The 25,097-nt window shown below is 35.3% G+C and overlaps 4 protein-coding genes and 1 pseudogene across 5 annotated transcripts; 3 read left to right on the plus strand and 2 right to left on the minus strand.

Annotated features, from left to right (window-relative positions):
• Window positions 1–149: 149 nt before the first annotated feature.
• Window positions 150–5,266, minus strand: LOC140964831 (peroxisome biogenesis protein 22-like). The gene is made up of 8 exons (XM_073424786.1): window positions 4,928–5,266; window positions 3,293–3,529; window positions 3,165–3,212; window positions 1,930–1,986; window positions 1,749–1,850; window positions 947–1,012; window positions 610–711; window positions 150–403 (listed from the first exon to the last, which is right to left on the minus strand). Exons 1-8 carry the CDS (start codon window positions 5,018–5,020, stop codon window positions 299–301), a joined length of 810 nt encoding a protein of 269 aa, XP_073280887.1. The 5' UTR covers window positions 5,021–5,266; the 3' UTR covers window positions 150–298.
• A 953-nt stretch (window positions 5,267–6,219) lies between these two features.
• Window positions 6,220–9,355, plus strand: LOC140964901 (putative zinc finger protein CONSTANS-LIKE 11). 2 transcript variants are annotated; one of them, XM_073424886.1, is made up of 6 exons: window positions 6,223–7,314; window positions 7,472–7,705; window positions 7,955–8,277; window positions 8,357–8,536; window positions 8,798–8,934; window positions 9,037–9,355. In XM_073424886.1, exons 1-4 carry the CDS (start codon window positions 6,700–6,702, stop codon window positions 8,481–8,483), a joined length of 1,299 nt encoding a protein of 432 aa, XP_073280987.1. In that variant the 5' UTR covers window positions 6,223–6,699; the 3' UTR covers window positions 8,484–8,536; window positions 8,798–8,934; window positions 9,037–9,355. The 2 variants fall into 2 exon arrangements, with proteins under 2 accessions (XP_073280988.1, XP_073280987.1); XM_073424887.1 differs by lacking the exon at window positions 7,472–7,705 and having other exon boundaries at window positions 6,220–7,314.
• Window positions 9,356–9,779: 424 nt separating this feature from the next.
• Window positions 9,780–12,097, plus strand: LOC140964598 (uncharacterized; annotated as a pseudogene).
• Window positions 12,098–19,848: 7,751 nt separating this feature from the next.
• LOC140964973 (putative monoterpene synthase 8) lies at window positions 19,849–22,629 on the plus strand. The gene is made up of 7 exons (XM_073424989.1): window positions 19,849–19,992; window positions 20,170–20,443; window positions 20,730–21,102; window positions 21,347–21,565; window positions 21,722–21,860; window positions 21,950–22,204; window positions 22,339–22,629. The coding sequence occupies exons 1-7, from the start codon at window positions 19,873–19,875 to the stop codon at window positions 22,627–22,629; spliced, it is 1,671 nt and encodes a 556-aa protein (XP_073281090.1). The 5' UTR covers window positions 19,849–19,872.
• Window positions 22,630–22,716: 87 nt separating this feature from the next.
• Window positions 22,717–25,091, minus strand: LOC140964974 (pentatricopeptide repeat-containing protein At3g12770). Its single transcript, XM_073424990.1, has one exon. It carries the CDS (start codon window positions 24,984–24,986, stop codon window positions 22,830–22,832), a length of 2,157 nt encoding a protein of 718 aa, XP_073281091.1. The 5' UTR covers window positions 24,987–25,091; the 3' UTR covers window positions 22,717–22,829.
• Between the last annotated feature and the right edge of the window lie 6 nt (window positions 25,092–25,097).

Here is a 25,097-nt window from a genome sequence, read left to right on the forward strand (position 1 = left end):
TAAATTTTTATAATTAAATGATTAAAAAAAATTAAGAATCAGCAAATACGATGTTAGCATAAGTTTACATTGCTATTTGAATAACCTCTATGCCCTTGAAAGTAGAAGTGTTGCTACTATTCTGAGTGATATCAATCTATCTGCGACTGTTCTTCATACAAATTTTATTTGATAAATATAATTGTGGAATTGGCGTACAACTGCTGGGAATGGAGGAGCCATGCATTACATTTACCAAACTCAAAACAAAGAAAGAAAAAGCATCGGAAAAATTTGCAAGAACGTAGGTTCCCTCGCATCAGACAATTCCAAAGTATTGTTCCAAGGATGCAGCGGAGAGCACGTTGGAGTGGGGTTGTTCGAGCTTGCCAGAAGAGATGTGAAGCAGATACTTGATGAATCTCTGGAAAATGGGAAATTGCGGTCGATTCAAAACAAAGCTCATAACTCGGAAACAGGAAAATTTGGGATTTCAAACAGAAATTTGACGATCGATTTCCATATCGATAATGGTATTTGGCGACATCTCAGTTGATTCGTTGTTAATATTGCAGAACTCGTAGTTTTCTCCCTATGCGAATATAATGATTTGAAAAAGGTAACACATACCGATAACTGGTTAACAACTTCAGGATTGGAGTCTATGTGCCAATCTGGTTCGAGTTGTCTGACAAAAGAAGTTCGCCCCGTCTCTGTGCTACAGAAAAGCACCTGCAGGTTCATTTATTAGATAAACGGCACAAAACGGGAGTGGTTCAAAAGTTGGAACCCGTGTTCAGCACATGAAACTGGCTGATTATTCAATATAATTCAGATGACGCGAAAATGCAAAATGTTAAACCGCAACCGCCTGGCCATATGTACACAAATTACTTCTGCAAGGCCACCACATCTGACAGCGATTAATCATAATTTATGCACAAAAAAATCATTTTTTGAGCAATACCTTATCTTTAACCAAACCACCAGAAGTAAAAACCCCAGCCTCTTCCAAAGCTACAAGAACGTTCTTCTGCATTATTTTATTCAGCTTATTAATGATTAAGAATCAAAAGCTCATATCAATAACAAAGTTCAATAAATTACAGATCGCATAAAAGCTTCATTACTATGCATCCTGACACTCTTCAGATTTGAGTCGCAGAGTTATTCTGCTCACTAATTAAATACTTTTCTTATAAGTTCTTACAGACTTAAAGAGTATTGGTACATATTCGGAGCTATATCTATCATGCCTCAGCTAGCCTGAAAAGGAAATAGCCAATGCCATAAGTATCCTCACAAGCAAAGAAGGTAAGGCGCTGCAATTCCCCAATTCTGGACAAGTTTCTCTTTATAATCATTTGAGCGATACGTGTGGTATCAAAAAGCATTTATTTTTCCTCAAAGTTCACATAAACATTTGAACAGTCAAATGCAGACATTTTTCAGTATACCAAATGTAAAATAGAGCGGTAATACAATTTAAAGTCCGAAGTAGACCAGTCTATTCCTCCAAGAAAAGACGAATAAAAACATTGAGGTCACCACGAATATATCCAAAATTAACTCATGATCGTTCCAAAATGTTACTGAATCAATAACCGCAGTTCAGTCAAACATGCATGCGGTTATGCTGACAACTTCAATCTTTTATCTGCATCCTTAGAGTACTACCTCAACCATATATAATTACAGTGAATTTCAAAATATAAAATAAAATAAAACTGAAATAGCAAAAAAAATTTAAATATATGTCTCTGACTTACTTCACTTTGGTCATCCAACACCCTTTCCATGAAATAAAGATCACAAAACTTTGTGATCTCTAGCAAAACCTCCAAAACTGATGATTTGACAGTTGCTTGCTTCTGGACAAAAAGAAAGTCCGGAAAAAATAAGGAATTCATGAAGATGACATCATGTAAAATGATTGCAAAGTAAGATTACCTGCAGCTCCTCTGGACTGCTTTCCTCAAGGATGACATCAAGCAACCGGCATGTTACCTGCACCAGTTAAGATATGGAAAAAGAGTCAAGTCATTTGCATGAGACTAAAAAATCGTTCAATCACGAAATCAGAATTGCATTAAGTGCAGATTTGTAGATATGACACTGGTTTCAAGATTCAACAAATAACACCTCCTTATGACTAACGTACATAGTTCTGCAGGAATGGGAACTGAAATACGTCCTGTCCTGGAGTACTAGAACTGTGACATTAAAGTTGAAGACATCATAGGAATAATAAAAACTTCGATAAACTTCATAACTTTACTTATGTGCCCATTGCACAAGGGGTACACCAACATAGTTTGTTTATTAGCCCGAGGCAGGGTTGGCACCAAAATGAGCAACTCTGCCCATGAAAAAAGATATACAGCAGGAGGCACAGATACTAAACTACTAGGCATTCTATAAATTCTACCAGGTATCAAAATGCATACTCTTGGTTAAATATTCTCAACACAGCGGGAACTCCTTACCGGGTATGAAAAAATCTTTTTTGTAGCTATTTCTTACCCAAGTCCTTCGAACAGGCCCACTACAAAATTTTCAGCATTTTTAATTTCATCCACAGAACTTAATATACTCCTTAGATGCCAAATCTAAGTCCTTTTTACCTATTTAGTACAATGATCATGAACCTACTTATCACCATGATTATCCCTCTCGTAACTTTTTTCAAGTGATGCATAACTATAAGGGTCCTAGATTTTCTTCCACTATTTGATGTTCCACATGGGGAGCCCCAAGACAACAATTAGATCTAGTTCAATCCACTCTTTTCAGTCTGTACTTCAGCATATATTCTTCCTACTTTCTAGTCTAACACTGAAACATTTAATCCCAGTTAACTCCTCTTCACCATTTTATAATCTATTCCTCGTTTCCTATCCTCGCCGATTGCAGAAATCTAATTCATCGAGGGAAGATACATCCACTTCATAATATACCAAGGTTCGATTTTTACTTGGCTATGTACAAGGCAGAAGATCCTCTTAAAATTCGCTGAATTGATATCAGGGATCATCTTACTGCTCTATGTGAATTATCACGTTATTTCAGCTTCAGCTAAAGTGCCTGAGCAGGGAAAGATCGTGTTCATCAAACTATCGATTAAATAAGTAACCACACACGCACACATCAAATGAAATCAGACCAGTAACAAAATGCATAACTACCTTCCTTCCTTCACTCAACCTTTGTCTAACTATTTGCGCAAGAGTTGGCTGCAATTGAACCCAAAAAAATAGTTACAATAATTTCAAACATACTGCAAAATTTAAATTTTAAGACATAGTTGACCAACCTTCAAAGGCTGAAAGAATTCATCGATCACATTTTGAGTTCTGGAATCTTCTGAAGGATCACCAACTTGTGGAGATGCATCATTCACATTTGCATGACTATTAACACCAGAACTACCAGTTGATGAGGCCTGCCTTTTAGGTTGCCTTCTTGGAGGCGACCTGCGTGTTCTCAAAAGTCTCCAAGTAAAAACTAAAGCAAATGCTAGCCCGGCTATGGCCCCAACAGATCTTGAATCCTGTGGTCCAAACAATCACGAAAATATCAACTAGTGAGTAAACAAAAAGTTATTTTCTTCTCTTTTGAGTAAAATTTGCCGACTAAAAATGAAATCGTTCGAACAACAACGCATATTTTAGAATCATATTCTAACAGTTAATTTGCAAAGCAAAGGGATAATAGGATACCAAAATGATTTATGCACTCAACCCATGAGGAATAAGAACTCCAAAAGGATTATTGACCTCATAGGCCGGGATGTAAATGCTCCCCCCACACAAAGTTCATCCAGAATGCCTTTGAATGTTTCCCTTAAACCTAGTTTGTTTGATTACTTACCAAAGTTGATCTTTCTAAATAGCTAGCAAAAACTCAAAGTAACTTTCATCGGCATAAGGACTTCTTCAAAAACTAGTCAAGTTTTTAAAAAAACATTTGTTATATCTTATTTCATGTGAACAATAGAAGACTTGGTTATCTTTATTTGTTTTCCTATTCTCCTATATATAAAACAAAGGCCTAACTAAACGAAAATGAGTGCATAAAGGTATACTAAAGGAAAGGAAAAGAAGGGAAAGGGTCTCAACAATTGACACGAGTAGTGATGGAATTCAAACCCATTATTTAAGAAGATTTCATAATCTCTTAAGATAGAAAGAACAATGAATTAACATTTTACAAGTAAACATTCAACATGGCAACTTCATTTCTCATAAACCAAAATGCCATAGCAGCTGTCATTTGTCTTCTCGATCATAATCATCAATAAGCATCACTAAATCGCCCCCTTAGATCTAAGGATTACTGTTGCTCGTGTAACAAATTCAGAAAATCAAAACCTCTTCTTTACCAGCCAACCATCAAATATTTCTCTCATTCATCACCACCCAAAAGACCACTCAATATTTCGTGTTTGGATCATGGAAAGTGTAACTAGATCCAGATAATAAGAAAGATAGCACACATTAATCTGCATGCTACCATTACCATATCACCTTCTCATTTTCCTGATTTAAAAAAAATGATATCTTGCAGCTATAATGGCATGCCATATTTTGGTGCGCACACTAAAATACTCCATTAATTTAATCACATAAAAGACGAGTCAAAATTTGAACTCATCACAAACAATCACAACCCAAATCGCAGAATTCAACTTAGAAACTGATAAACCCAAATATTCAGCTAAACTTCGAAGTCTAAAACCAAACTATCATAACAAAAAAATAAGAACCCAGTATCCACCGTAAAAAACGAAAGAAACCCTAAAGTGACCATAAAGAAAAGCTGAAATACGTCTGGAAAATACAGGGAAAAAACAGAAAGAGAAAATTACCAAAACATAAAATACGCACGATTCGCCAAAACCAAATAACTGGAAGAAAAAAATTTAAAACTGAATAGAGAGAAATAAAACCATGTGTCGGAAGATATTGGAAATCTTCACAGTGAGAAAAGCTCCAACCCGCTTGACCAACCGCAAAAGATCTTCTTTTGAATTATCGGCCATGAGAAATTACAGTAGTTTCAACTTCTCTGAATCAATTGAACAAAACCCCCTTGACCCTTTCTTTGATTTGGCGAGTGAAATTCGAAATTGAAATTCAGATTCCGGGATTTTGGTTTCTCAATCTGTTAATTAATCATCTCAGTTAAACAATAGGATCACGGTACATACAAAATGGAAAGCTGAAAGGAAAGACCGGAACTGGGGGGAGGTGGTGGTGTCTGAGAAACGAATTCTACCTTTTACAGTGGAGACAGTTTTATTGTCACAAAAACTAGTGTGATCTCAACTATCAATTTCGTGCGTACATCTCTTATTTAAGTCATCAATAATTATTTAAGTCATCAATAAAAAAATATTATTTTTTATGTCAAAAATATTACTTTTTATGCCAAAAATATTACTTTTTAGTGTGAATATCGGTAAGATTGACCCGTCTCATAAATAAAAATTCGCGACATCATTTCAAAAAAACTTACTGTTTTATCAAACTATATCGGAGATAAAAATTAGTTAATTCAGTAAAAAAAAATACGATTTACCTAATAAGCAATTTAATCCCACTGTTGCCAAATTCAATGCATATTACATTTATTTTCACACTAATAATGATAGTGTTAATTTCTGTTCAATAACATTTACATCTTCAATTTTTTTATATTCATAATATGAGTGACTTGTGCCTTAGAGATACAAAAAAATACGCTACACACAAATATACATACATGATTTCGGTGGATTTTAAATTTCTTCTTTTATTTAAAATGAAAAATTTCAAGTTATACAATTTCAATAATAAATGATGTGAATTTCAAATATATACTTGATCTTTGGAGATTTGTTAATCTGGATTTTACTAATATGATATGAGGCTAGGGTTGTAACATTTTAGGTGAGGGTTTCAACGACAATATGCATGGATGTTTGATTATAACCAAGTAGTTTTTGTCTATTTCCTGAAAAATATAATATCGAGTATTTATATAACATTGATATTCGATTAAAATATAAATTTGATTAAATACATTATCGATTTTATATCTAAAAAATTTATCCATAAACTATAATTTTTTTATCTTTTATTTTCTTAACTCTGTTCACTCAAACCATCTTTCCAACATTAAAATTATATAAGATTGTGTCCTCGATAATCCTACACCTCGGCATAAATGGAGCGAGTCTCAAGCTCAGTTCTTTCTTTATTCAAACATTTTCAAGATCAGCAATCATATCGAGCCCACATTTCTCCACGTTCCTCTAATCCAGATCCTCGGAAACACGTGAATAAATATGCACCAATTGATCATCATCACCCCATATATATATCCACTGCTTTCTCTACAGATATAAAAATACATTCTTGTCAAATAAAAAGTTTATATCCATTCGAATCAGTTATCTGCATTGATCACTTTGTTTCCATTAATGATTTGTTGTCATCTCTTGGATGTTGGCTAGTTAGGGCTCGTTTAATCTGTTTCAGTGCTTTCTTTTCCTTATTTTTTGCGAATAAAATTGGTGGGATTCTCACTTTTATGTTGAAAATACGTTTGAGGATTTATTTCTGCCTTCCGGTTCTTAATCCCAGCGGTTTATTGGTTAAGAAATTCAAATATATAGCGATTTGATGATGAATTGTTAGCTAGTGAAAAGCAATAGACGGTGGAAAAGATTAAGATTTAATGGCGGGTCAGCCTGCGTGCGACTTCTGTGGGGTGGTGAGAGCACTAGTGTATTGCAAATCGGATGCTGCCCGGCTATGCTTGCAGTGTGATGGCTGTGTTCACTCGGCTAATTGCTTGTCAAGAAAGCACCTTCGATCCCTCATTTGTGATAAGTGCAATTCACAGGCTGCGGTCTTGCGGTGCCTTGACGAGAACCTTTGTTTTTGCCAGACATGTGATCATGGCTGCCGTGTCGGTGGTGTTGGGTCCTCTGGCCCGGGGCATGATCGCCTCAAGCTGAACTTTTACAGTGGATGCCCTTCTCCTGTCGAGTTCTCCAAGATTTGGTCGACCGTTCCCGATTCTAATAAATCGCTTGAGGGGACTGTAATGGTTGATGGAAATATTGAAATGGGAGGATCGTTGTCTTCTGGTGGTGGAGGAGGAGGAATGGTGGCGAATAGTTTGAACGAGATTGCCTCGTGTGTCAAGTTCGATTCATGGGTGTTTCCACCGCCGATACCACCTCTACTTCCGCCTAACTTTATGTCATCACAAGTTTGGGATCAGAAATATGCATCATCGAACGGAGATCAAACACCTTTCTTCTCTCACGCAACCACCCTACAAAAGGTGATCCAAATCCCAAGTAATAATTTGAAGGAATCTAAAATTCATGGAAAAGAATTTGAAATGTGTGTAGTTTCTTTGGACTAATGCTTTATAACTTAGGCGTGTGATGTTAATTGTGTGCTAAATTAGCTTTGGCTTCGACTTGGCTATATACCAGGGGTGTGTTGAAAGTATTAAGGATCTTGGGCTTCATGAAATTCATGATATATGTGACAGTGTTGACATGGATGAAATTGCCCTAAACTTCGAGAGTGGGTACGAAATGTTAGAGAATTTGCAAAACCAGACAATAAATATATCTGACGGTGGAGGAACGCGTGGTGGTTTGTTGATGGAGAAAAACTTGTCGGTCACTGGATCCAATAGCACACATATTAAAAGTACTTTGAAGGTTCTGCTTTCACCTTGGTCTCTCTTTGTATAGTTGTCTCTTAATGTAAACTTTAAATGTTAATTTCTTGTAATACAAAACTAGAACTTGTCATATATATATCGTTGGGGCCAAGAATTATCCTGCTGTCCAGTGTGACTGCCTATACAGTCACTACCGCCAACCATAAATGAAGTGCTCAGGTCTACACATATATGCATGCAATTCTTTTCTTGATGCTGCAAATAATGCATCCTATGTTATGTTTAGGCATCCTCGTCCGTAAAACAAGACTGCTTGTGTTTTACACACTCTTCAACTAATTTGATCCCGGCAACGAATAGCAATTCCAATTGCATGTTCATGGATTCAAACATCTGCCCTTGTTTTGCAAGTGGACAAGTCCCTTCAAGCATGTCGCTATCTTTGTCTAATATAACCGGGGAAAGTAGTGCTACTGATTATCAAGACTGTGGATTATCGACTTTATTTCTGACCCGTGAATCCCCTTGGGATTCTAATTTTGAACCAAGTTGTCCACAGGCGAGGGATAAAGCCAAGATGAGATACAATGAAAAAAAGAAGACAAGAACGTAAGTGCTTCTACGGTCATTACAATTTTGTCTTTTTAATGCATTGTGCTTTATTAGTGAATATGTTATTCGAATGTAGGTTTGGAAAACAGATAAGATATGCTTCTCGTAAAGCTAGAGCTGATACAAGAAGGCGCGTTAAAGGTAGATTCGTCAAGTCTGGTGAAGCTTTTGACTTCGACCCTGCTGGACCAAGTGATTGTTGATCCAAGTCACTGGATTTTTCCATGCCTTAGTAGATGCATTTTCTTTCCTAGAGGTATATGTCATATATTACCCTTACTGTAATTCTTAAACTTTGTAATCTAGACAATAAGATCAATAAATAATATTGCAAACAATTATTTGATTTAGTTATTAACCCATCCCCCGAGTTCTAATTAACTTCAGAGAGGGGATTCGAGACTCACTGATTGCTTTTGTAACAACCCTTTTTACTTGGGAAACTACCGGAGGCACTTCTATATTCCCCATACCTATGTGATCTTACCATATCTTTTTTGCATATTTCTTCTGACAGGAACTTGAAGTGTGCAGCTGACCCTATGAAAGCATCTCGTAACATGTTTCATTCTTCAAAATGCAGACTAAGTTCCACACCGGCGCACGTTCTTTTTTTGAGACATCCCTTAGCCTTAATTATCACAGTTCGAATAGGTACTACCGCGGACTTTGGTTATAATTCATAAAAGCATATCGATATATATTTTTCTTTAGCATAATCTGACATTGGTGATTATTTCATCTTCGATCTTGAAGGATCCACTTTCAGAAGACAAAAGTTTTTTCCCCGACTCTCTTTGCAGAAAGATATCGTGGTTCACTGCTGATCAAACACTTGCTCTTGATTATGGTCAACCAGTTTAGATATAAAGCTGTGTAATAAATTTGAACAGATTTAAGACTTGTGATGCGATCAAGAACCACTGAAATTTTGTTGTTTAAACTTATAATTTCTTTTTTTGGGGATATAGAAAAAGAAATCCCAGTTTGAACTGATTTGTTTTTGTTTAAAGGTTCAAGAAAATGTATAAACCAAACCACACATGATATGGATATATAGCCAAGAAATATTCCTCCAAGGATTTACTTTCACGTGAAGGCTTTACATATACTTGTTTCCATGCATGCCTATTATATAATTAATGAATTCGTGACTCACGAGAGTTGGAAGTTATATATTGACATGTTTTGTTAATTTTTTTATTTAATTTATTTATAATATTAATTATAATTACTTAATATCGTTAAACTATTGAGTTTTGTAAATATTAAGTGATACAAATAATAGCAATAACCATTAAAGTGATCAATAATAATAGTATATTTAAGGCATGAGAAATCATTTAATTAATATTTTAAGAGGTCATCAGCATTCTAACGATATAATATTCTTCTAATAGAGATTTTGAATCCAAATTAAAATAAAACTTCAACAATAATAATTATAAAAAAATAAAGAGGTCGAATGAAAATGAAACATAGTCAAGGGGAGGGGCAAAATGCAATTAACCCTTTCTTTTGTACCGGTAACTGACCGCAGCAAGACAACTGCTTCTATAATTCCAACATCTCGATGAGCGCCTGTTGAACCCTTAGTCTTTCCCAAACTCCCCAAACTCACTGTGCTTTTTCTGCGTGCCAAATTCGAGAAATGCCCATAATTTCGAGACCCTTTACAGCATCGCGCGTCAAGGATTCCCTTCTGCAGTTCCCTCAACATTCCCGACATTTTCTGGTACGTTTTTGGGGATGATGACACGATATTTTTCAGTGAAAATATAGTGAAAATCTTGTCCAAGTGTGATCATAGTAGGTGGTACTACATTGGTTGTAGCTCTGAGATTTATGAGCAGAACGAGAAGTTTTCATTGACATGGCGTTTGGCGGCGGGGGTTATGCTATTAGTGCACCTTTGGTTCAGGCCTTGCACCGGGTTCTAGATTCTTGCCTTGATAGGTATCCCCATTTGTATGGGAGCGATGCTCGGATTTTAGCTTGCATATCTGAGCTCGGAGTTTGGTTAACAGTTGAACCCGGCTTCCATCAGGTGTGATGTTTTCCTAATGTCATTTACCATGATCGTATATTGCAATTTTTTGTCTAGGAATCATTATGTTGGTGCAATGAAATTTATGTGCAATATATCGCAAATGTGGCCTTAATACTTGGTTGAGCTTTTTATCGTTCATATGTTTCTGAGCTCGGAACTGGAATAATGTTTCTTTCCAAGAACTGGAATAATGTGCACTTGCATTATAGTCATTTTTGCATGAACTTCGTTCAATAATTTGAGATATCTGAAGAAGGCAAGAGGCAGATGTGGTGGAACCTACCATACGAAGATCGATCTCAGCAAGGCAGAGCTCCGACTCAGGTTTATGTAGCTGAAAAAATGATGTTCAAACTATCTTTTTGGAGGAATAGTTTTTAAGTTCTTGCAATTGACTTCTTGTTGTTTCTGCTCTAGCTCGCAGAAGTTTGGAAATATTTACTTTGGCCTGTACTTGTAGGGTTGACACTTATTTCTTCCCCGAGTACATGTAAATTTTGTTTTATATATTAATATATTATACAATTATAGTTCGCCAGCCTTCGACAAGGTATAGAGAGAAATGGCTTTTGGTGGATCTGGTTTTGCTACTAGTTGTCCTTTGGCCAAGGTGCTTGCTAAGATCTTTGATTCGTTCCTGGAAAGGTATCGACATCTGTATGGAAGTGATGGTAGGGTTCATACCTGCATCACAGACTCACAGAACTTGGCATTGGCTTAACGCACGAGCCTGGATTCCATCAGGTATGGATTTGCTTTAAAATTTTGCAAATATAAACACTTCTTCTAAACTAATCGAATTCAGATGGATATTTACGGGAACGTGTTCAGGTTCCTCGCCTCCCACCCCGCCACGCTACTATCCCTCCATCGCTTAGATGCCACAGATCCAATCTTCCCCAACATGACCACAATAAACTCCCTTGTTCCAAGCAGTAACCATCGATTCGCAGAGAATTCTGCAACATACCGTCTGCTATGACTGTTGGTTCTCATGGGCAATCTCCATCTCCTGGGGATACGCTGTTGGAATCTTCCCACACCACGTATACTTGCACTGCGCACACAGGAGACTTACGCTCCTTAGAGAAAGTGCGGCAGGGCGAACGATTTGTATGGGGTGGACACGGCCGGGCTTCAGGCTGATACATGCCACAGGCCGCGTGTGTTTTTCTTGGATAAGGTTTGGCTGAGCGCCGGAGATGGCGTGAGTAGTAGTTACAGAAGAAATAGGAAGTGAGTTCATGTATATTTTGCACACCGCTCTAGTTTCGAACGAGATTTCAAACAAGTTCAATTATTTAAAAATCAAATTTCCTTTCAGAATTTCACATTTCTCCCCATAATTATATTTACCTTTTTCTGAAAACATTTCACGTAAATTATGAACAAATAGATGCTCAGTCTCAGGCCCATGACCCCAACCTCTTGCCCAATAATGCCCGTCTTTTTACCCCTCCCCCACTCTAGAAAATCCAAAATCTACTTTCTTAGGCCTATTTTCCAATAACTAGTCAGAACCCATAAATCTTTAACTTAGTGCGTGGAAAAATAAAATAAAACTTTCGAGTTTCACTTTAATAAAAATATAAGATTTTTTTTTTCTTCAAGTTATCATATTCCCCGGCCCAGGTGCGCTTCTTAGAGCCTGTAATGACCCTTAAACGAAGTAGGCATATGATTTAAAGGCAACTAACTTTTTAACATGTAGAAGTTCGACACATTCATTCACAAGCTGCCTAAACAATTATGTGGGCCATCTTGCCCAAAAAAAGTCATCTTGGATATACTCTATGCCCAAAAAATTATTTAAAGAAAAACCACTTTCGCTCACAAATATATCTTGAATTATGTAAAAACCACTTACGCTCGAGACCGGGCTTGTAGCCCAGTGATCTCACCCACCTGTCGGAATAGTCGATTTCCCTGGGTTCGATCCCCCTTTTCGCGTGAGTTGTAATAATAATAAAAAAAAACCACTTACGCTCACAAATATTAAAAAAAAAAATATCAATAGAAGAGTAGAGTTTATAAACAAATTTCATATTTTATTGTTATTTAATTTCTTAAAAAAATAATTTCATGTTTTTCAAAAGTTAGATAATAATAGGTGTGCATATTAATAAAAACAAAAAACAAAAAAAAATACTATTCGTACAAACTAAATGAGATATATGGAATAACAGAAAAAGAAAATAAGTCTAAATAATTAGGACAAAAGAATTACATATTACTAATTCAATCTCATGTCAATTGGCATCGAATTTCTAGTCCATTATTATTTGCATAGACCAAATTATACAGTATAAAGTATTCAATTGGCATCAACGAATTCATCATTATGAAAGCAAAGGGTGGCGATAATTGAAAAATAAATCTAATTTTAATGTACAAATAACCCGACAACATAATTATATCCATAAAAAGAAGGCCAAAATTATAAAATAAAAATAAGAATAATAAAAAGTTAGTTTAACAAGAACTAAGAATTACTCACAGGGCCCGGGGTCAGCGGTAATGGGCTAGGTGGACTAAACACCGGCGGAGAATCCCCTAAATCTACCACGGGAGGTGGAGGCGGTGGAAATGACGGTGGCATTGCCAATGGCGGAGGAGAAGAATCCAATGCCGGTGGCGGAGGAGAAGAATCCAATGCCGGTGGCGGTGGGGAGGAATCAGGGAGAACGGGGCTTGGAGTATCACTCGGAGGCGGTGGCGGTGGCGGAGGGGATATTGGATTCGGAATGTTCGGAGGGTCGGGAGTGCTACTAGAGGTAGGATTGGGATTGGGATTGGGATTGGGATTGGGATTTATTGTAGCGGTGGGGTTGGGCGTGGGATTAGGGAAAATAACGGGTGCGGCCTGGGGGCAAGATTCAGCAGTACATTTATGAGAGTTTCCGCCATGAATGACATGATTCCGCAACAATCCGAATCCCAAAACGAGCCCGGCCACCACCAAAACTGTAACTACGAAGATGAAGATCTTGGTAGCTTTTCCGACGTAACACATCTCTGATTCTCTCCTCTTCAGCTTCTGTTACTGCTGATTCTGCACTTTTTTCAGCTTTAATTCGTTGCCAAGAAAACCGAAAAGTCGGTGTAAAGATAGAAAATAGCTAATTATGAGTTGGCTGTTATGGAATCTTCGTTCGTGGGAATGATAATTTGGAGGTTTTTCTGTTGGTGGGCTGCGGATGTTGGGAGGGCGACGGAGGAGACGACCGAGTTGGGTGGGGGTGCGTTGGCATTTTTGTTTGGTTGCTAATACTCCATATGGTGCCTGTTCTATACTGAGTCACGTGAACTCCATCAAGGGGAAATATTATGACTAAATTGTCATCATTTTCACTACAAATTGATTCATTGTCAATTTTGCATATACATCTCGAACAAAATAATAAAATGGTGGGAGAACATGTGAGCGGTTGATTAATAGTTACGAATTTAATTCTCCCAACTAACATTATGTTGAACGAGCCCATCGTATATAGTTATTGTACATTTTATCTGATTAATGTCATTTACATGAAAACAAGAACACATCGAAGGTATTTAATGACTGCAGGTTTCATCGTAAAAAAATCGAATCGGTTTATGATTAATGTGCATATTTTTAGTTGGGCGAGAGATTCATTATAATTAAGTTTCAGACACAAGATCTCATCTAATCCGGAATTTAAAGTTTGAGTGAACTTGAACTTAATATAATAAATTATATTTATACGGCAAAAACTTGTATGAGACTGTCTCACGGGTCGTATTTTGTGAGATAGATATCTTATTTGGTTCATCCATTAAAAAATATTACTTTTTATGCTAAGAGTATTACTTTTTATTGTGAATATTGGTAAGGTTAACCCGTCTCACAGATAAAGATTCGTGAGACATATCACAAGAGACATACTCTATTTATACATATATCAAAAAAAATATTAAAATATATGTTTAATGAAGTTATGTGAAGGATCGAGTGTGCTAGTGCCTTCGAAGCCATTTCGAACACTATATTCTCCAATGAGCTGCAATAGCTCGTGTTCTAAGAATGTTAACACCGATGAATTAAATCGAGCTTGGTTTAAAACCAAGCGGAAGAAACTCGAAGTAATCCTTCGTGAAGAAAATTGTTATTAGAAAACATTTTAACTTATGTAAACTGAATAACTGAAAAATGGTAGATTCGTTTTTGCATTCATCTGTTCAGTTATGGTGACAACTGAACTGAAGGATACTCTAACTGATCAAAACAATTTGAAAACAACAGTTAATCAGTTAAATACACAATATATGTTTATGGATGTTCGGAGACTTCAACTGCTCATACGTCACTCTTTTTACCTCCACGGGTATGATCCACTAGAAGACTTTGATTTATACAACTTTTTGTACAAACCCACTCAGCTAGGACTTACACTACTGTCTAAAACTGAACTCCTAGCTACGACTGAAGGCAGCACCTTCCAGCCAATACTTCTGTAACGTCTATGTGTCAAAGACTACATACACAAGTTTAACGTCTTTGTGCAAGACGGTATTTGAGTGGTTGAGAGTGTTTGTGTGTGAGAACCGAACAAGAATGTTCTCACATACAGAGGGATAAAAACTTCTATACTAAGCTGATAACACGTTGAAGTGTCCCTCTGGGCTGCTTGCTTCTGAACGCTGATTTGCAATGTGCGTGCCCTTTCTTTTCTCTCTTATTTGCGTTTAAGCTTTTTCTCTCTGTATCTTTTTGTTGTTGAATCTTCACTGATCTTCTCTTTATATAAGCGGGAAAAACTGATCGTACAGTAAGACTCATTTATTGTATCCGTTGCATCTTTAATTCGTTTCTTGGACTTTGTGTCTCGACTTTTCGATTGTCCTTCTGAAATGTTTTGTCTTTAATGCTCTGATGCAACGTCCATTATTGTCCTTTGACTGGACAAAGACCTTGTACCTTCACGTACAGCTAGAATCCACTGAAAGAGTTTGTCTTCATCTTCAACTGAAATATTCTGACTGATGCTTCGAACTGGTCAGCTGAACTGATCTTCGGTTGGACTGGTGAAATCAGTTGACTTGTCAGTTGAACTGATTTACTCTCGTTCAGTAGAATTGATCAGCTGGGTTTCTTCATCAGTTGAACACTCTTTCGGCTGGTCAGGCTTCTGAAGTTCTCCTGCTGAACTACCTATCAACTGGACAATCAGCTGGACTGCTCAATTGACGTAACATTTAGACTGATTCAGTTTGTGCGATCAGTTAGATCTTCAGTTTGCAATGTAAACAGTTCGTGACTGATCCTAACTTCTGCACACTAAAGTAGATTATTAGTAACACAAATTAACAAGTTTTGTTAACATCAGAATCAAGATTGCGAACTTGAAAAATTCCAACATTATGCCTTTAGAATTTGGGCTTGAATTTAATGTAACAAATCGAATATGAAATATTAATACAGAGATAGTCAACAAAATGACATTGGTGTATATATATATATATATATATAAACTAATTGTTCCTAGTGTAATTAAAATAAAAGGGTTAGTTTTCAAAAAAGAAGTTTATTCAATATTGTTTTTAAAAATTTACATATTATTTAAATTAATATGTAACCCTTACAATCTACGACAAGTTTCATTTAAATTTAAATACATATTTTAAAAATAGTGTATTTTAAATACACTTTCAAAATTAACTTTTATTAAATAAAATCGACAATACTTTTATCGTTTTGCTGTCAATTTGCTAGAATTTCATATTAAATTTATCATGTATGGAATCTATACAAATTAATATATACCCAAAACACTTTGCACACGAATAAAAATAATAATAATCTATTTTGGTCATCACTCATATTATAAAATAAAATTTGAATAAATAATAGCTAGAGAGACACGAGGTCACATGAGAAGTTGATATTATGGACACCCTTAAATTTGGTGATATCTTTTAAAAAAATTGGAGTAGGCCTAAATCTCTATATGTATTTACCAAAAAAATTTATAATGTACTTAAATCTCTATATATCCTTACAACGAATTAAATAAAATTTGTCTGTCGTACAGCCCGGGTCCAGCCAAGTATAGATCCGTCTCTGGACCTTAGTATCATATATGATAAAAGCCAACGACCACGCACAAGTTTGAATCGTACAAATTACATTTTAATAATAATAGTTAATTGTTCAGATAATGTGACTATTGCATCGTTGATGTGCTTCTTTGAAGATTTGAAATCATCCATGCAGAATTTGATGTCTAATTTGAGTTCAGATACATTCCTCACCACAGCTTGACCAAGATAAGAAACACCAACACCAGAGAGTATCAGACGAGCATCAAAGTCGACCATGAGGTTGCGAACATTCTCAATACTTACAGCTAAATAATTTACACACAAAAAAGGGATAACAAAGTCTCAAGTTTTACATGATAAAAAAGAGGATGACAAAGTCTCAAGCCTCTACATTACGCTATTACTGCCTTTTTCCATTTGTTTTTCCTATGTAATCAATTATCATTGTCAGCTATTCATTGACAGTTTCAAGCTTTCTAATTTCCATGTGTAATAGTTCAGCCTACTTGTGAAATTGTCCGCTTTGGTCAAAGACCTCACAGATTTAAAATGCGTCACAATATACGACGTCCACACACACTGGCTCTGATACCAAATGTAACGGCCCAATCCATTTGTGAAATTGTCCGTTTTGGCACAGAATCTCATGAACTTAAAATGCGACACAACGTGCGACGTTCACACATATTGACTCTGATACCAAATGTAAACGGCGGCATAAATATGTACAAGAGAATGGTTACCTGGGCCTTGTGGATTCATTCACCTCTTTCAAGCACATTACCCCATTCATTTGCCGAACATTGAAAATAAAGCCCAGTTTTCCAGCCAAAATAATGATATCCATATTCATTGGTTTGTTCAATAAAAGGAATATTCTTCAATTATTTTAAAGCCTACCTAGTGCCTATTTGTCACCCTCGTGCATTTATTGACGGCGGCTGCAATTTGATTTACAATATTTTATTAAAACAGACCAATTGATATATTTAACTTGGGCCAAAATTCTCTCTCCGCCTTTTTTTTCAAATCTAAATTTAATAATATTAATATATTCATATTTACTAATTATTGAAAAACATAAAATGGAGATAAAATAAAAACTTCGTTAATAAATTATGTTTTTTCAAAAAAAATTTTAATCTGTATGAAAAAATATAGATATAAGTCACTTTGCTGAAATATTATATATTATACATTTTATGTGTTAAATATATTATTAACCAAAAACGATTAGATTAATTCACTTGAGTGCAAAACAATATATTTTATATATGTAAAAAAACATTTAAGTCGAATAATTTATATAATAAGCACCGGAAAATAATATGAATCAAAATTATTGTAAGTTAAATTTAGCTTATCATCGTTTAAATTAATAATTCATAACGCACACATAATATTTATCAAAGAAATTATATAAAAATTGTCAAATGATATACCTTCCTATATTACTGTAAAAATATAACTAAACACATATTTATCATTTTTTCTAATAGGACAATTATTACAACAATCTTCTCATCAATAATCAATACTCCTCGCAATAAAAGAGAATCGAAGTCGTGACATTGACTCATATATCAATTATAATATTTAACACTTCTATAACTGGTTATAATGACGAAACTCAAATATTTTTCAAGCCTCATATTCTGATTGAATTACCTGGCAAGAGCAGTTATTACATCCAACACAGAGTTTTCAAGTTTATAAATTATTTCAAAAAAATTTAATTATTTTTACTTTCCGAGATCAGTTCCGGCCATCAGTTCTTTTCTTTTTGATCCAGAAATTATTACAATTGAATTCAAAATTTCGTTATTAAATATGTTTCTGGAAAGGTCCATTCTCACATCTTTTATACTTCTGAATAACATTTTTTTTGTCGAATGGAATTGAATGCAATTTTAAAACCAAACAAATGGAATTGAATGCAATTTTAAAACCATATTTTAAAAAAATAATAATACTTTACTCAAGACAAAATAGAATTCATTTATTCGTAAACTCCATCTCTAAAACTTTTTTATTACGAGATAAATAATTATTAAAATAAAAAAAGAAATTCCCATTTGTCGAAAATGTTTTTTTTTTCTTTCAAAAATTATCGAGGTCCGATAGTTTAATAATTTTGGTAAAAAGTTTTTTTTTTTTTTTTTTTTTTTTTTTTTTTTTTTTTTTCTTTCAAAAATTATCGAGGTCCGATAGTTTAATAATTTTGGTAAAAAATTTTTTTTTTTTCTTTAAAAAATTATAGAGTTCAAATAGTTAAATAATTTTAGTAAAAAGTTTTTTTTTTTTTTTTTTGGGTTCTTGTATCTTGACATTGAACTTAGCCACCCTCAAACATCGATTATTAATTAATCTGACAAAGGGTTCTTCATTTATTATCTAGATAAAAGCCACAATGCACCTAATTTACAATAGTGTGTTGTCAAGGCCAAATTTTCATAATAATTATTATTTTAATAACACTCTTACCAATCTACTCTTGTCATTAATTAATTATGATAAAATGAAAACATGCACAATTAATTAATACTATATATATATATATATATATATATGTCNTTACCATTTATTTATTTATTTTTACATATATTGTGCTACAATAAAACCTCAAAAATTAATAATATTGAGATCATGAAATTTTATTAATTTAGAGATGTATTTAATTAATCGATAAATTAATAATTTATTATTTTAAAAAAGCTTTTTTCAATTCATAAATTTATTTTAATTAAAAATCATTAATTTTTTATTATTCAGACAAAATCATTATTTGTATTGAATAATCAGATAAGATTCGCCGTTGAATGTGAACAAAAAAGTAAGCAGTCCTACAACAATAATTCATTACAATTATTTTTTTCAACTCACACAATATCTTTTTTTTTTAGTAGGAATATAGAAGTTTTTTGATGTAATGAAAAAAATGTCAAAAGTCAAATCCAACTAGATTTAAATTTCAAGAAAAACAAACAACATTAAAATCATATTTTATTATTTTTTTCTCAGTTATGTTTATAATTTTAGAAGAATATTAATTTATTATATTGAAAGTTGGCAAAAACTTGGGTGAGACGGTCTCACGGGTCGTATTTTATGAGACGGATTTCTTATTTGGGTCATCCATGAAAAAGTATTATTTTTTATGCTAAGATTGTTATTTTTTATTGTGAATATCGTTAGAGTTGACCCGTCTCACAGATAAAGATTCGTGTGACTGTCTTACAAGAGACCTACTCTTGAAAGTATCATAAATTTATATATCAATTTATCAAAATTATTAATTTAGCAAACTGACGTAAGTCGAGATCGAAAACAAATGTTACCATAGAGAGATTAATGAGTCTATTATGTCTTCGGATCAAATATCACGGTCTGTTCTTTTACCTATAAATAACGATGCGATGATCGATCCATGCATACTATTGAAGGTTTCATCATTACCAAAAAGAAAGAAAGGAAAAAAAATGGCATCAAATATTCAATGCAACATCATTTCTTACAATTCCGTATGGCTTAAAAATCCTTGTATAAATTCTCGTTTTCCCAAGTTATCGTGCGCAGTAATATTGTCTGGATCAACACCGGTAAGAAAGTAAAAACAAATTAATAACATGCTAATTACTCATTCATGATTTCAAGTTTGTATCAAGAAATTAAATGTTACCCGGCCACATATATACATACATATATATATATGACGTAGACTCGAATCTCTTCAGAATTACCTGCAAAATTGTGTTACTAAAAAAATATTTCTGCAGAAAATAGAGAAACGAAGTAGCGAAGGCATTGAAGAACTGAAAGAGAAGACGAGAAAGGAATTGAAGAGAATATGCTATTTAGATAAAGTGAAAGGAATGAAATTTGTCGACGATCTTCAATGGCTGGGAGTTGGACACCACTTTGAAGATGAAATCAATTTGTGGTTAGAAAAGCTAAGCGAGTGGGATTCATGTGCGGAAGATCGTGACGACCTTCATGCGACTGCACTTCGTTTCCGGCTGCTCCGGCAACATATGAAGCCGATTAGCTGCGGTACAGTATTACACCTTTCAATATATATAGGTCGTGTTTGCAAATTTGTCAAGAAAAAAATCATAATCATTTTTTTTAAAAATATTTGCAAAAATTACCTTAGAATTATATACTTAATTGATTTCAGAGTGGAAACTTCATAAAAATTTCATGGTAATTTAAAACTATAAAATAATCAGTGGTATGCACTTGATTTTGAACACTTTTTCAAGTCAAGTGCTGTTAAATTCAGTTAACTGCTTACAATTTTGAGTTACTAACATGTCTTCTTTCTTGATTCAAGCAGATATTTTTGAAAAATTCATGGACCAAAATATCAGAGAATCCTTGATCAAGGACAAAGAGGGACTCTTGAACTTTTATGAAGCGTCGTATTTAGGATCAAGTGATGATGATATATTGTTGGAGGCCATGAGATTTGCAGAAACTCAGTTAAAATTATCTGTTGAAACAATGAGGTCGGATTGTGATCTTTCACGGCGAATCAGCCGAGCTCTAGAGCTGCCGAGGCATCGGAGAATGGTGAGGCTGGAGTCGAGATTGCGCATCGAAGAATACAGCAGACAAAGGATTCATAGTTCTAGTCGTCTTCAACTAGCAAAATTAGAGTATAACAATGTTCAATTGTTGCATAAAATGGAGCTTTTTCTATTAACCAGGTAAAAGATATGTGTTTCACAATGTTTAAATTTCCTTCTTCTTAATTTAAAAATAAAATCTATCTATTTTAATTTCCACATGTAAATTATGATTATCGTTAAGCTTGAAATAGAAGTATCAGGCCCCTGGAATTTTCACGTTTAACCGCTTATTATATATGCTAATTTCTATCTAAAATCGAGTACAAATTAGTCTTTTGTATGACCAATTATTGCTAAGAATATATGGTGCATTAACTTTCAGGTGGTGGAAGGAACTTGGCGTCGCCGACAAGTTGGATTTTGCGAGGAATTCAGCGGCAGAATGCTTTCTGTGGACTGTTGGATTGTTCCCACACCCAAAATACAGCGATGTTCGCGTAGAAATGGCAAAAGTAATTGCCATTTTGTTAGTCATCGATGATGTTTTCGACAAATATGGCACCATTAATGATCTCTCACTCTTCACCCTCGCAATTCAAAGGTATACATGCAAATTTTACGTATACATCTTATCTCGATCCCATGCAAATCAAAATTTTAATTTAAAGTTATTCTTTTTACAGTGAAATATTACGTGTGCATGCGTTTTTTTTTTTTTAAATTTCAGTGAATTATTATTATTATTATCCGAATGCAGATGGGATGTTGATGCCATTGACACACTCCCCGAGTACATGAAAGTATGTTACATGGCATTGTACAACACAACTAAAGAGATATCCCACAAAGTTCTCAAAGAACATGGCACAGACATTCACCATTTCCTTGCAAGATCGGTAATATACATTTACAATTTTATACACGTACACAACTTTTGTTAACAAAAATCAACTCAGTTTTTTTTTTGTTTTTTGGTTTGTGATAGTGGATCGATACCGTTGAAGCTTATATGATCGAATTCAAGTGGTTCAGCCGTGGAGAAAAACCGATTAGCGTCCGAGATTACGTGGAAAATGGAGCAGCGACTGCGGGGGCATACATGGCCTTGGTTCATGCATTCTTCTTGATGGGAGAAGGTCTCACAAATCATAACATAAAACTGATGTCTAAACCATATCCTGCATTGTTGTCTGTTTCAGGAAGGATTCTACGACTTTGGGATGACCTTGGCACTTCAAAGGTATATAACTAATTTAATTTAAGTCTAAATTTTAATTGATATATCCATTTTTTGCAAGAAAAGTTTCTCCCTCGATCTTGTTCCGAAATTATTTGAGTTAATATATAAAATTCATGTTGCAATCAACATTCCAGGAAGAACAAGATCGAGGAGATAATGCGTCAATCATAGAAGTGTTAATGAAAGAGAAGAATTTATCGACTGAAAACGAAGCCCGACGACACATCGAACAACTCATTATGAACTCATGGAAAGATTTGAATGGGAATCTGTTGGATCCAAATCCATGGCCCTTGTCTATTATCAATGTCTGCTTTAATATGTGCAGAACTGCACAAGTGTTTTACCAGCACCAAGAATACAGCTATGCCTCCAATGTCAAAAAGATCGCTGATTATATATTTAGGGAGCCCATTGAGCTTTAGCTACATCGATCTATTGCTTTCAAACTTATAATTGAATCCTAATTGTATTTTGAAATGTATTCGTAAATATATTAATAAAAATAATAAAGACAGCATGCACGCATCTTGAGTCATATCAAAACTTGCATGCATACCCATAACCCTTGGACATTTTTATGAACTCAATAGATTGCCGAAATCATAGAGTAAGAACTACGATTTTACCAATAATCACCACAAGAACAACTTCCTTTCTTGAAATGATGAAACCGGTTTGTATCTCTGACAACAATCTCCCTGTCAACCAAATTTGATATTAATTTGGTTGCTAAATGGCAGTTGACACAAGCCCTCAAGTTCTTCGTTATCCTAAGTATAGTTCCAGGAGCCGTACTGATAAGTCCATAGGCAATTGCTAGCCTCTCACTGTGGTTACATAAAATTGCCTCTTTTTCCTCATCATCCAGATCATGCAAAGCTGATTCTTTGTCAGGGGAGAATCCACACTCTAATAACCTTGTTTCCAACCACTCAAGCTTATCATATATTTCCTCTGATCTTAAATGAGACTTGTCACCCATACGGAAAGCCTGAAGCCTCCCATTTATCTCAACTGTGCTATATCCCAAATCTTTGTTCAATCCTTTCTTCTTCATCATTACTCGAACCTTTGCCACACCATCCCACATACGGGATGCAGCGTAAAGATTAGAGAGCTGCACATAATGTCCTATGTTTAGCGGATCTAAAGCGAAAAGTCTCCCTGCAGCATATTCACCAAGTGCTACTCCACGATAGGTTTTACATGCACTCAAGAGAGCCCCCCAAACCGAAACACCTGGTTGAACTGGCATGGTTGTGATGAAATTATATGCCTTCTCCAAGCACCCAGCCCGGCCTAGCAAGTCGACAACACCAGCATAATGCTGCTGGCTAGGCTCAATGCCAAACTCCTTCATGCTGTTGAAAAATTCCCACCCCTTATCTATGAGACCAGAATGACTACATGCGGTAATCAAGCCAAGAAATGTAACATCATTTGGAGATACTCGAGCGTGCTTCATTCCATCAAAAAGTTCAGCCGCTTCTTTTCCTAAACCATGTAGTGCATAACCCATTATCATTGAACTCCACACAACTATATCTTTATTGACAATCTGGTTAAAAATCTGGCGAGCCAGCTCCACATTTCCACATTTTGAATACATGTCAATAAGAGCGGTGTTCACAAATAAGTTATCTCTGAACTCACTATTCTTAACATGGCCACCCATCAATCTTGCTTGCTCGAGTGACCCCAGCTGGGCAGTAGCCAAAACGGCAGATTGTAAAGTCACAGAATCTGGTTTAATTTTTTTTGATATCATCTCGTGGAATAGATCCAACGCCTCGTTAGCATGACCATTTTTGACAAATCCTGAAATCATGGCATTCCAGAGAATCACATTCTGAACCTTCATCCGATCAAACAAAGATTTTGCAGCCATCACCTGGCCACATTTTGCATAGAGAGACGTGAGTGCTATTCGCAAGTCAGGTTCAAATTCAAGTCCCATCTTTGTCACCAAACTGTGAAGACATCTTCCCTGTTCCATGTCGTCTACGTCCGAATAAGCCTTTGCAGCACTCACTAATGATATCCAATCCGGTTTTACACCCGAGCCTCTCATGTCTCTAAAAATCCTCAAAGCATCCATGGGATGCCCATGCTGTGTATAACCGGAAATAATTGAAGTCCAAGAGACAACATTCCGATTACTCAACCCATCAAAAACAACACGAGCACAATCGTTCTGTCCACACTTGACGTAAAAAGCCACGAGCCCATTTTGCACCACCACATCGCCCTCGAGCCCATGTCTTAAAATTTGCGCATGAACGGCAAGACCAATTTCTTCTGCCGCTAAGCCACCACAAGCTTTAAGAACATGAGGAAACGTGTGAGAATCTGGACTCACAAACTCCCCCTGCATCCTCCAGTACATTTCAACAACCTTATCCAACATATCGTGGGTAGAATATCCCTTGATAATCGCATTCCACAAAGAAACATACGGCTTCGGAAACTCATCAAACAGTTGGCGAGCATATTCAACTTCTTTAAGATCGCAGCACCTACGGATGAGCTTGGTGATAACAAATCCGTCGCTCTGCAATCCATGCCTGTATAATTGGCTGTGGATTTGATTGAGATGATTTCTACCGGTAGATTTCTCAAGCAGAGATGCATATAAAAACTCAAGGCCGCCGAAGCTGTCGCTAGTGTGGTAAAAATAGTTACTGAAAAGACGACGATTACTTTCAAACTTGAAACTTCTGAAGAACAGGTAAGGAAATCTGAAAGGCCGTTGCTTCAAAGAAATTCCACAAGATGACATAAACCCAAACAAACAGCTCAAAACGAACAAAGTTGGCAGCGTTGAATAGCTAACAAATGAGCGGGATAATAAGTTCGTTCTTGATACATTTGAATCGAATAAAGATCGAAT

This window comes from Primulina huaijiensis, chromosome 18 (assembly GCF_012295235.1).
Source record: "Primulina huaijiensis isolate GDHJ02 chromosome 18, ASM1229523v2, whole genome shotgun sequence".
Lineage (NCBI taxonomy): Eukaryota > Viridiplantae > Streptophyta > Magnoliopsida > Lamiales > Gesneriaceae > Primulina > Primulina huaijiensis.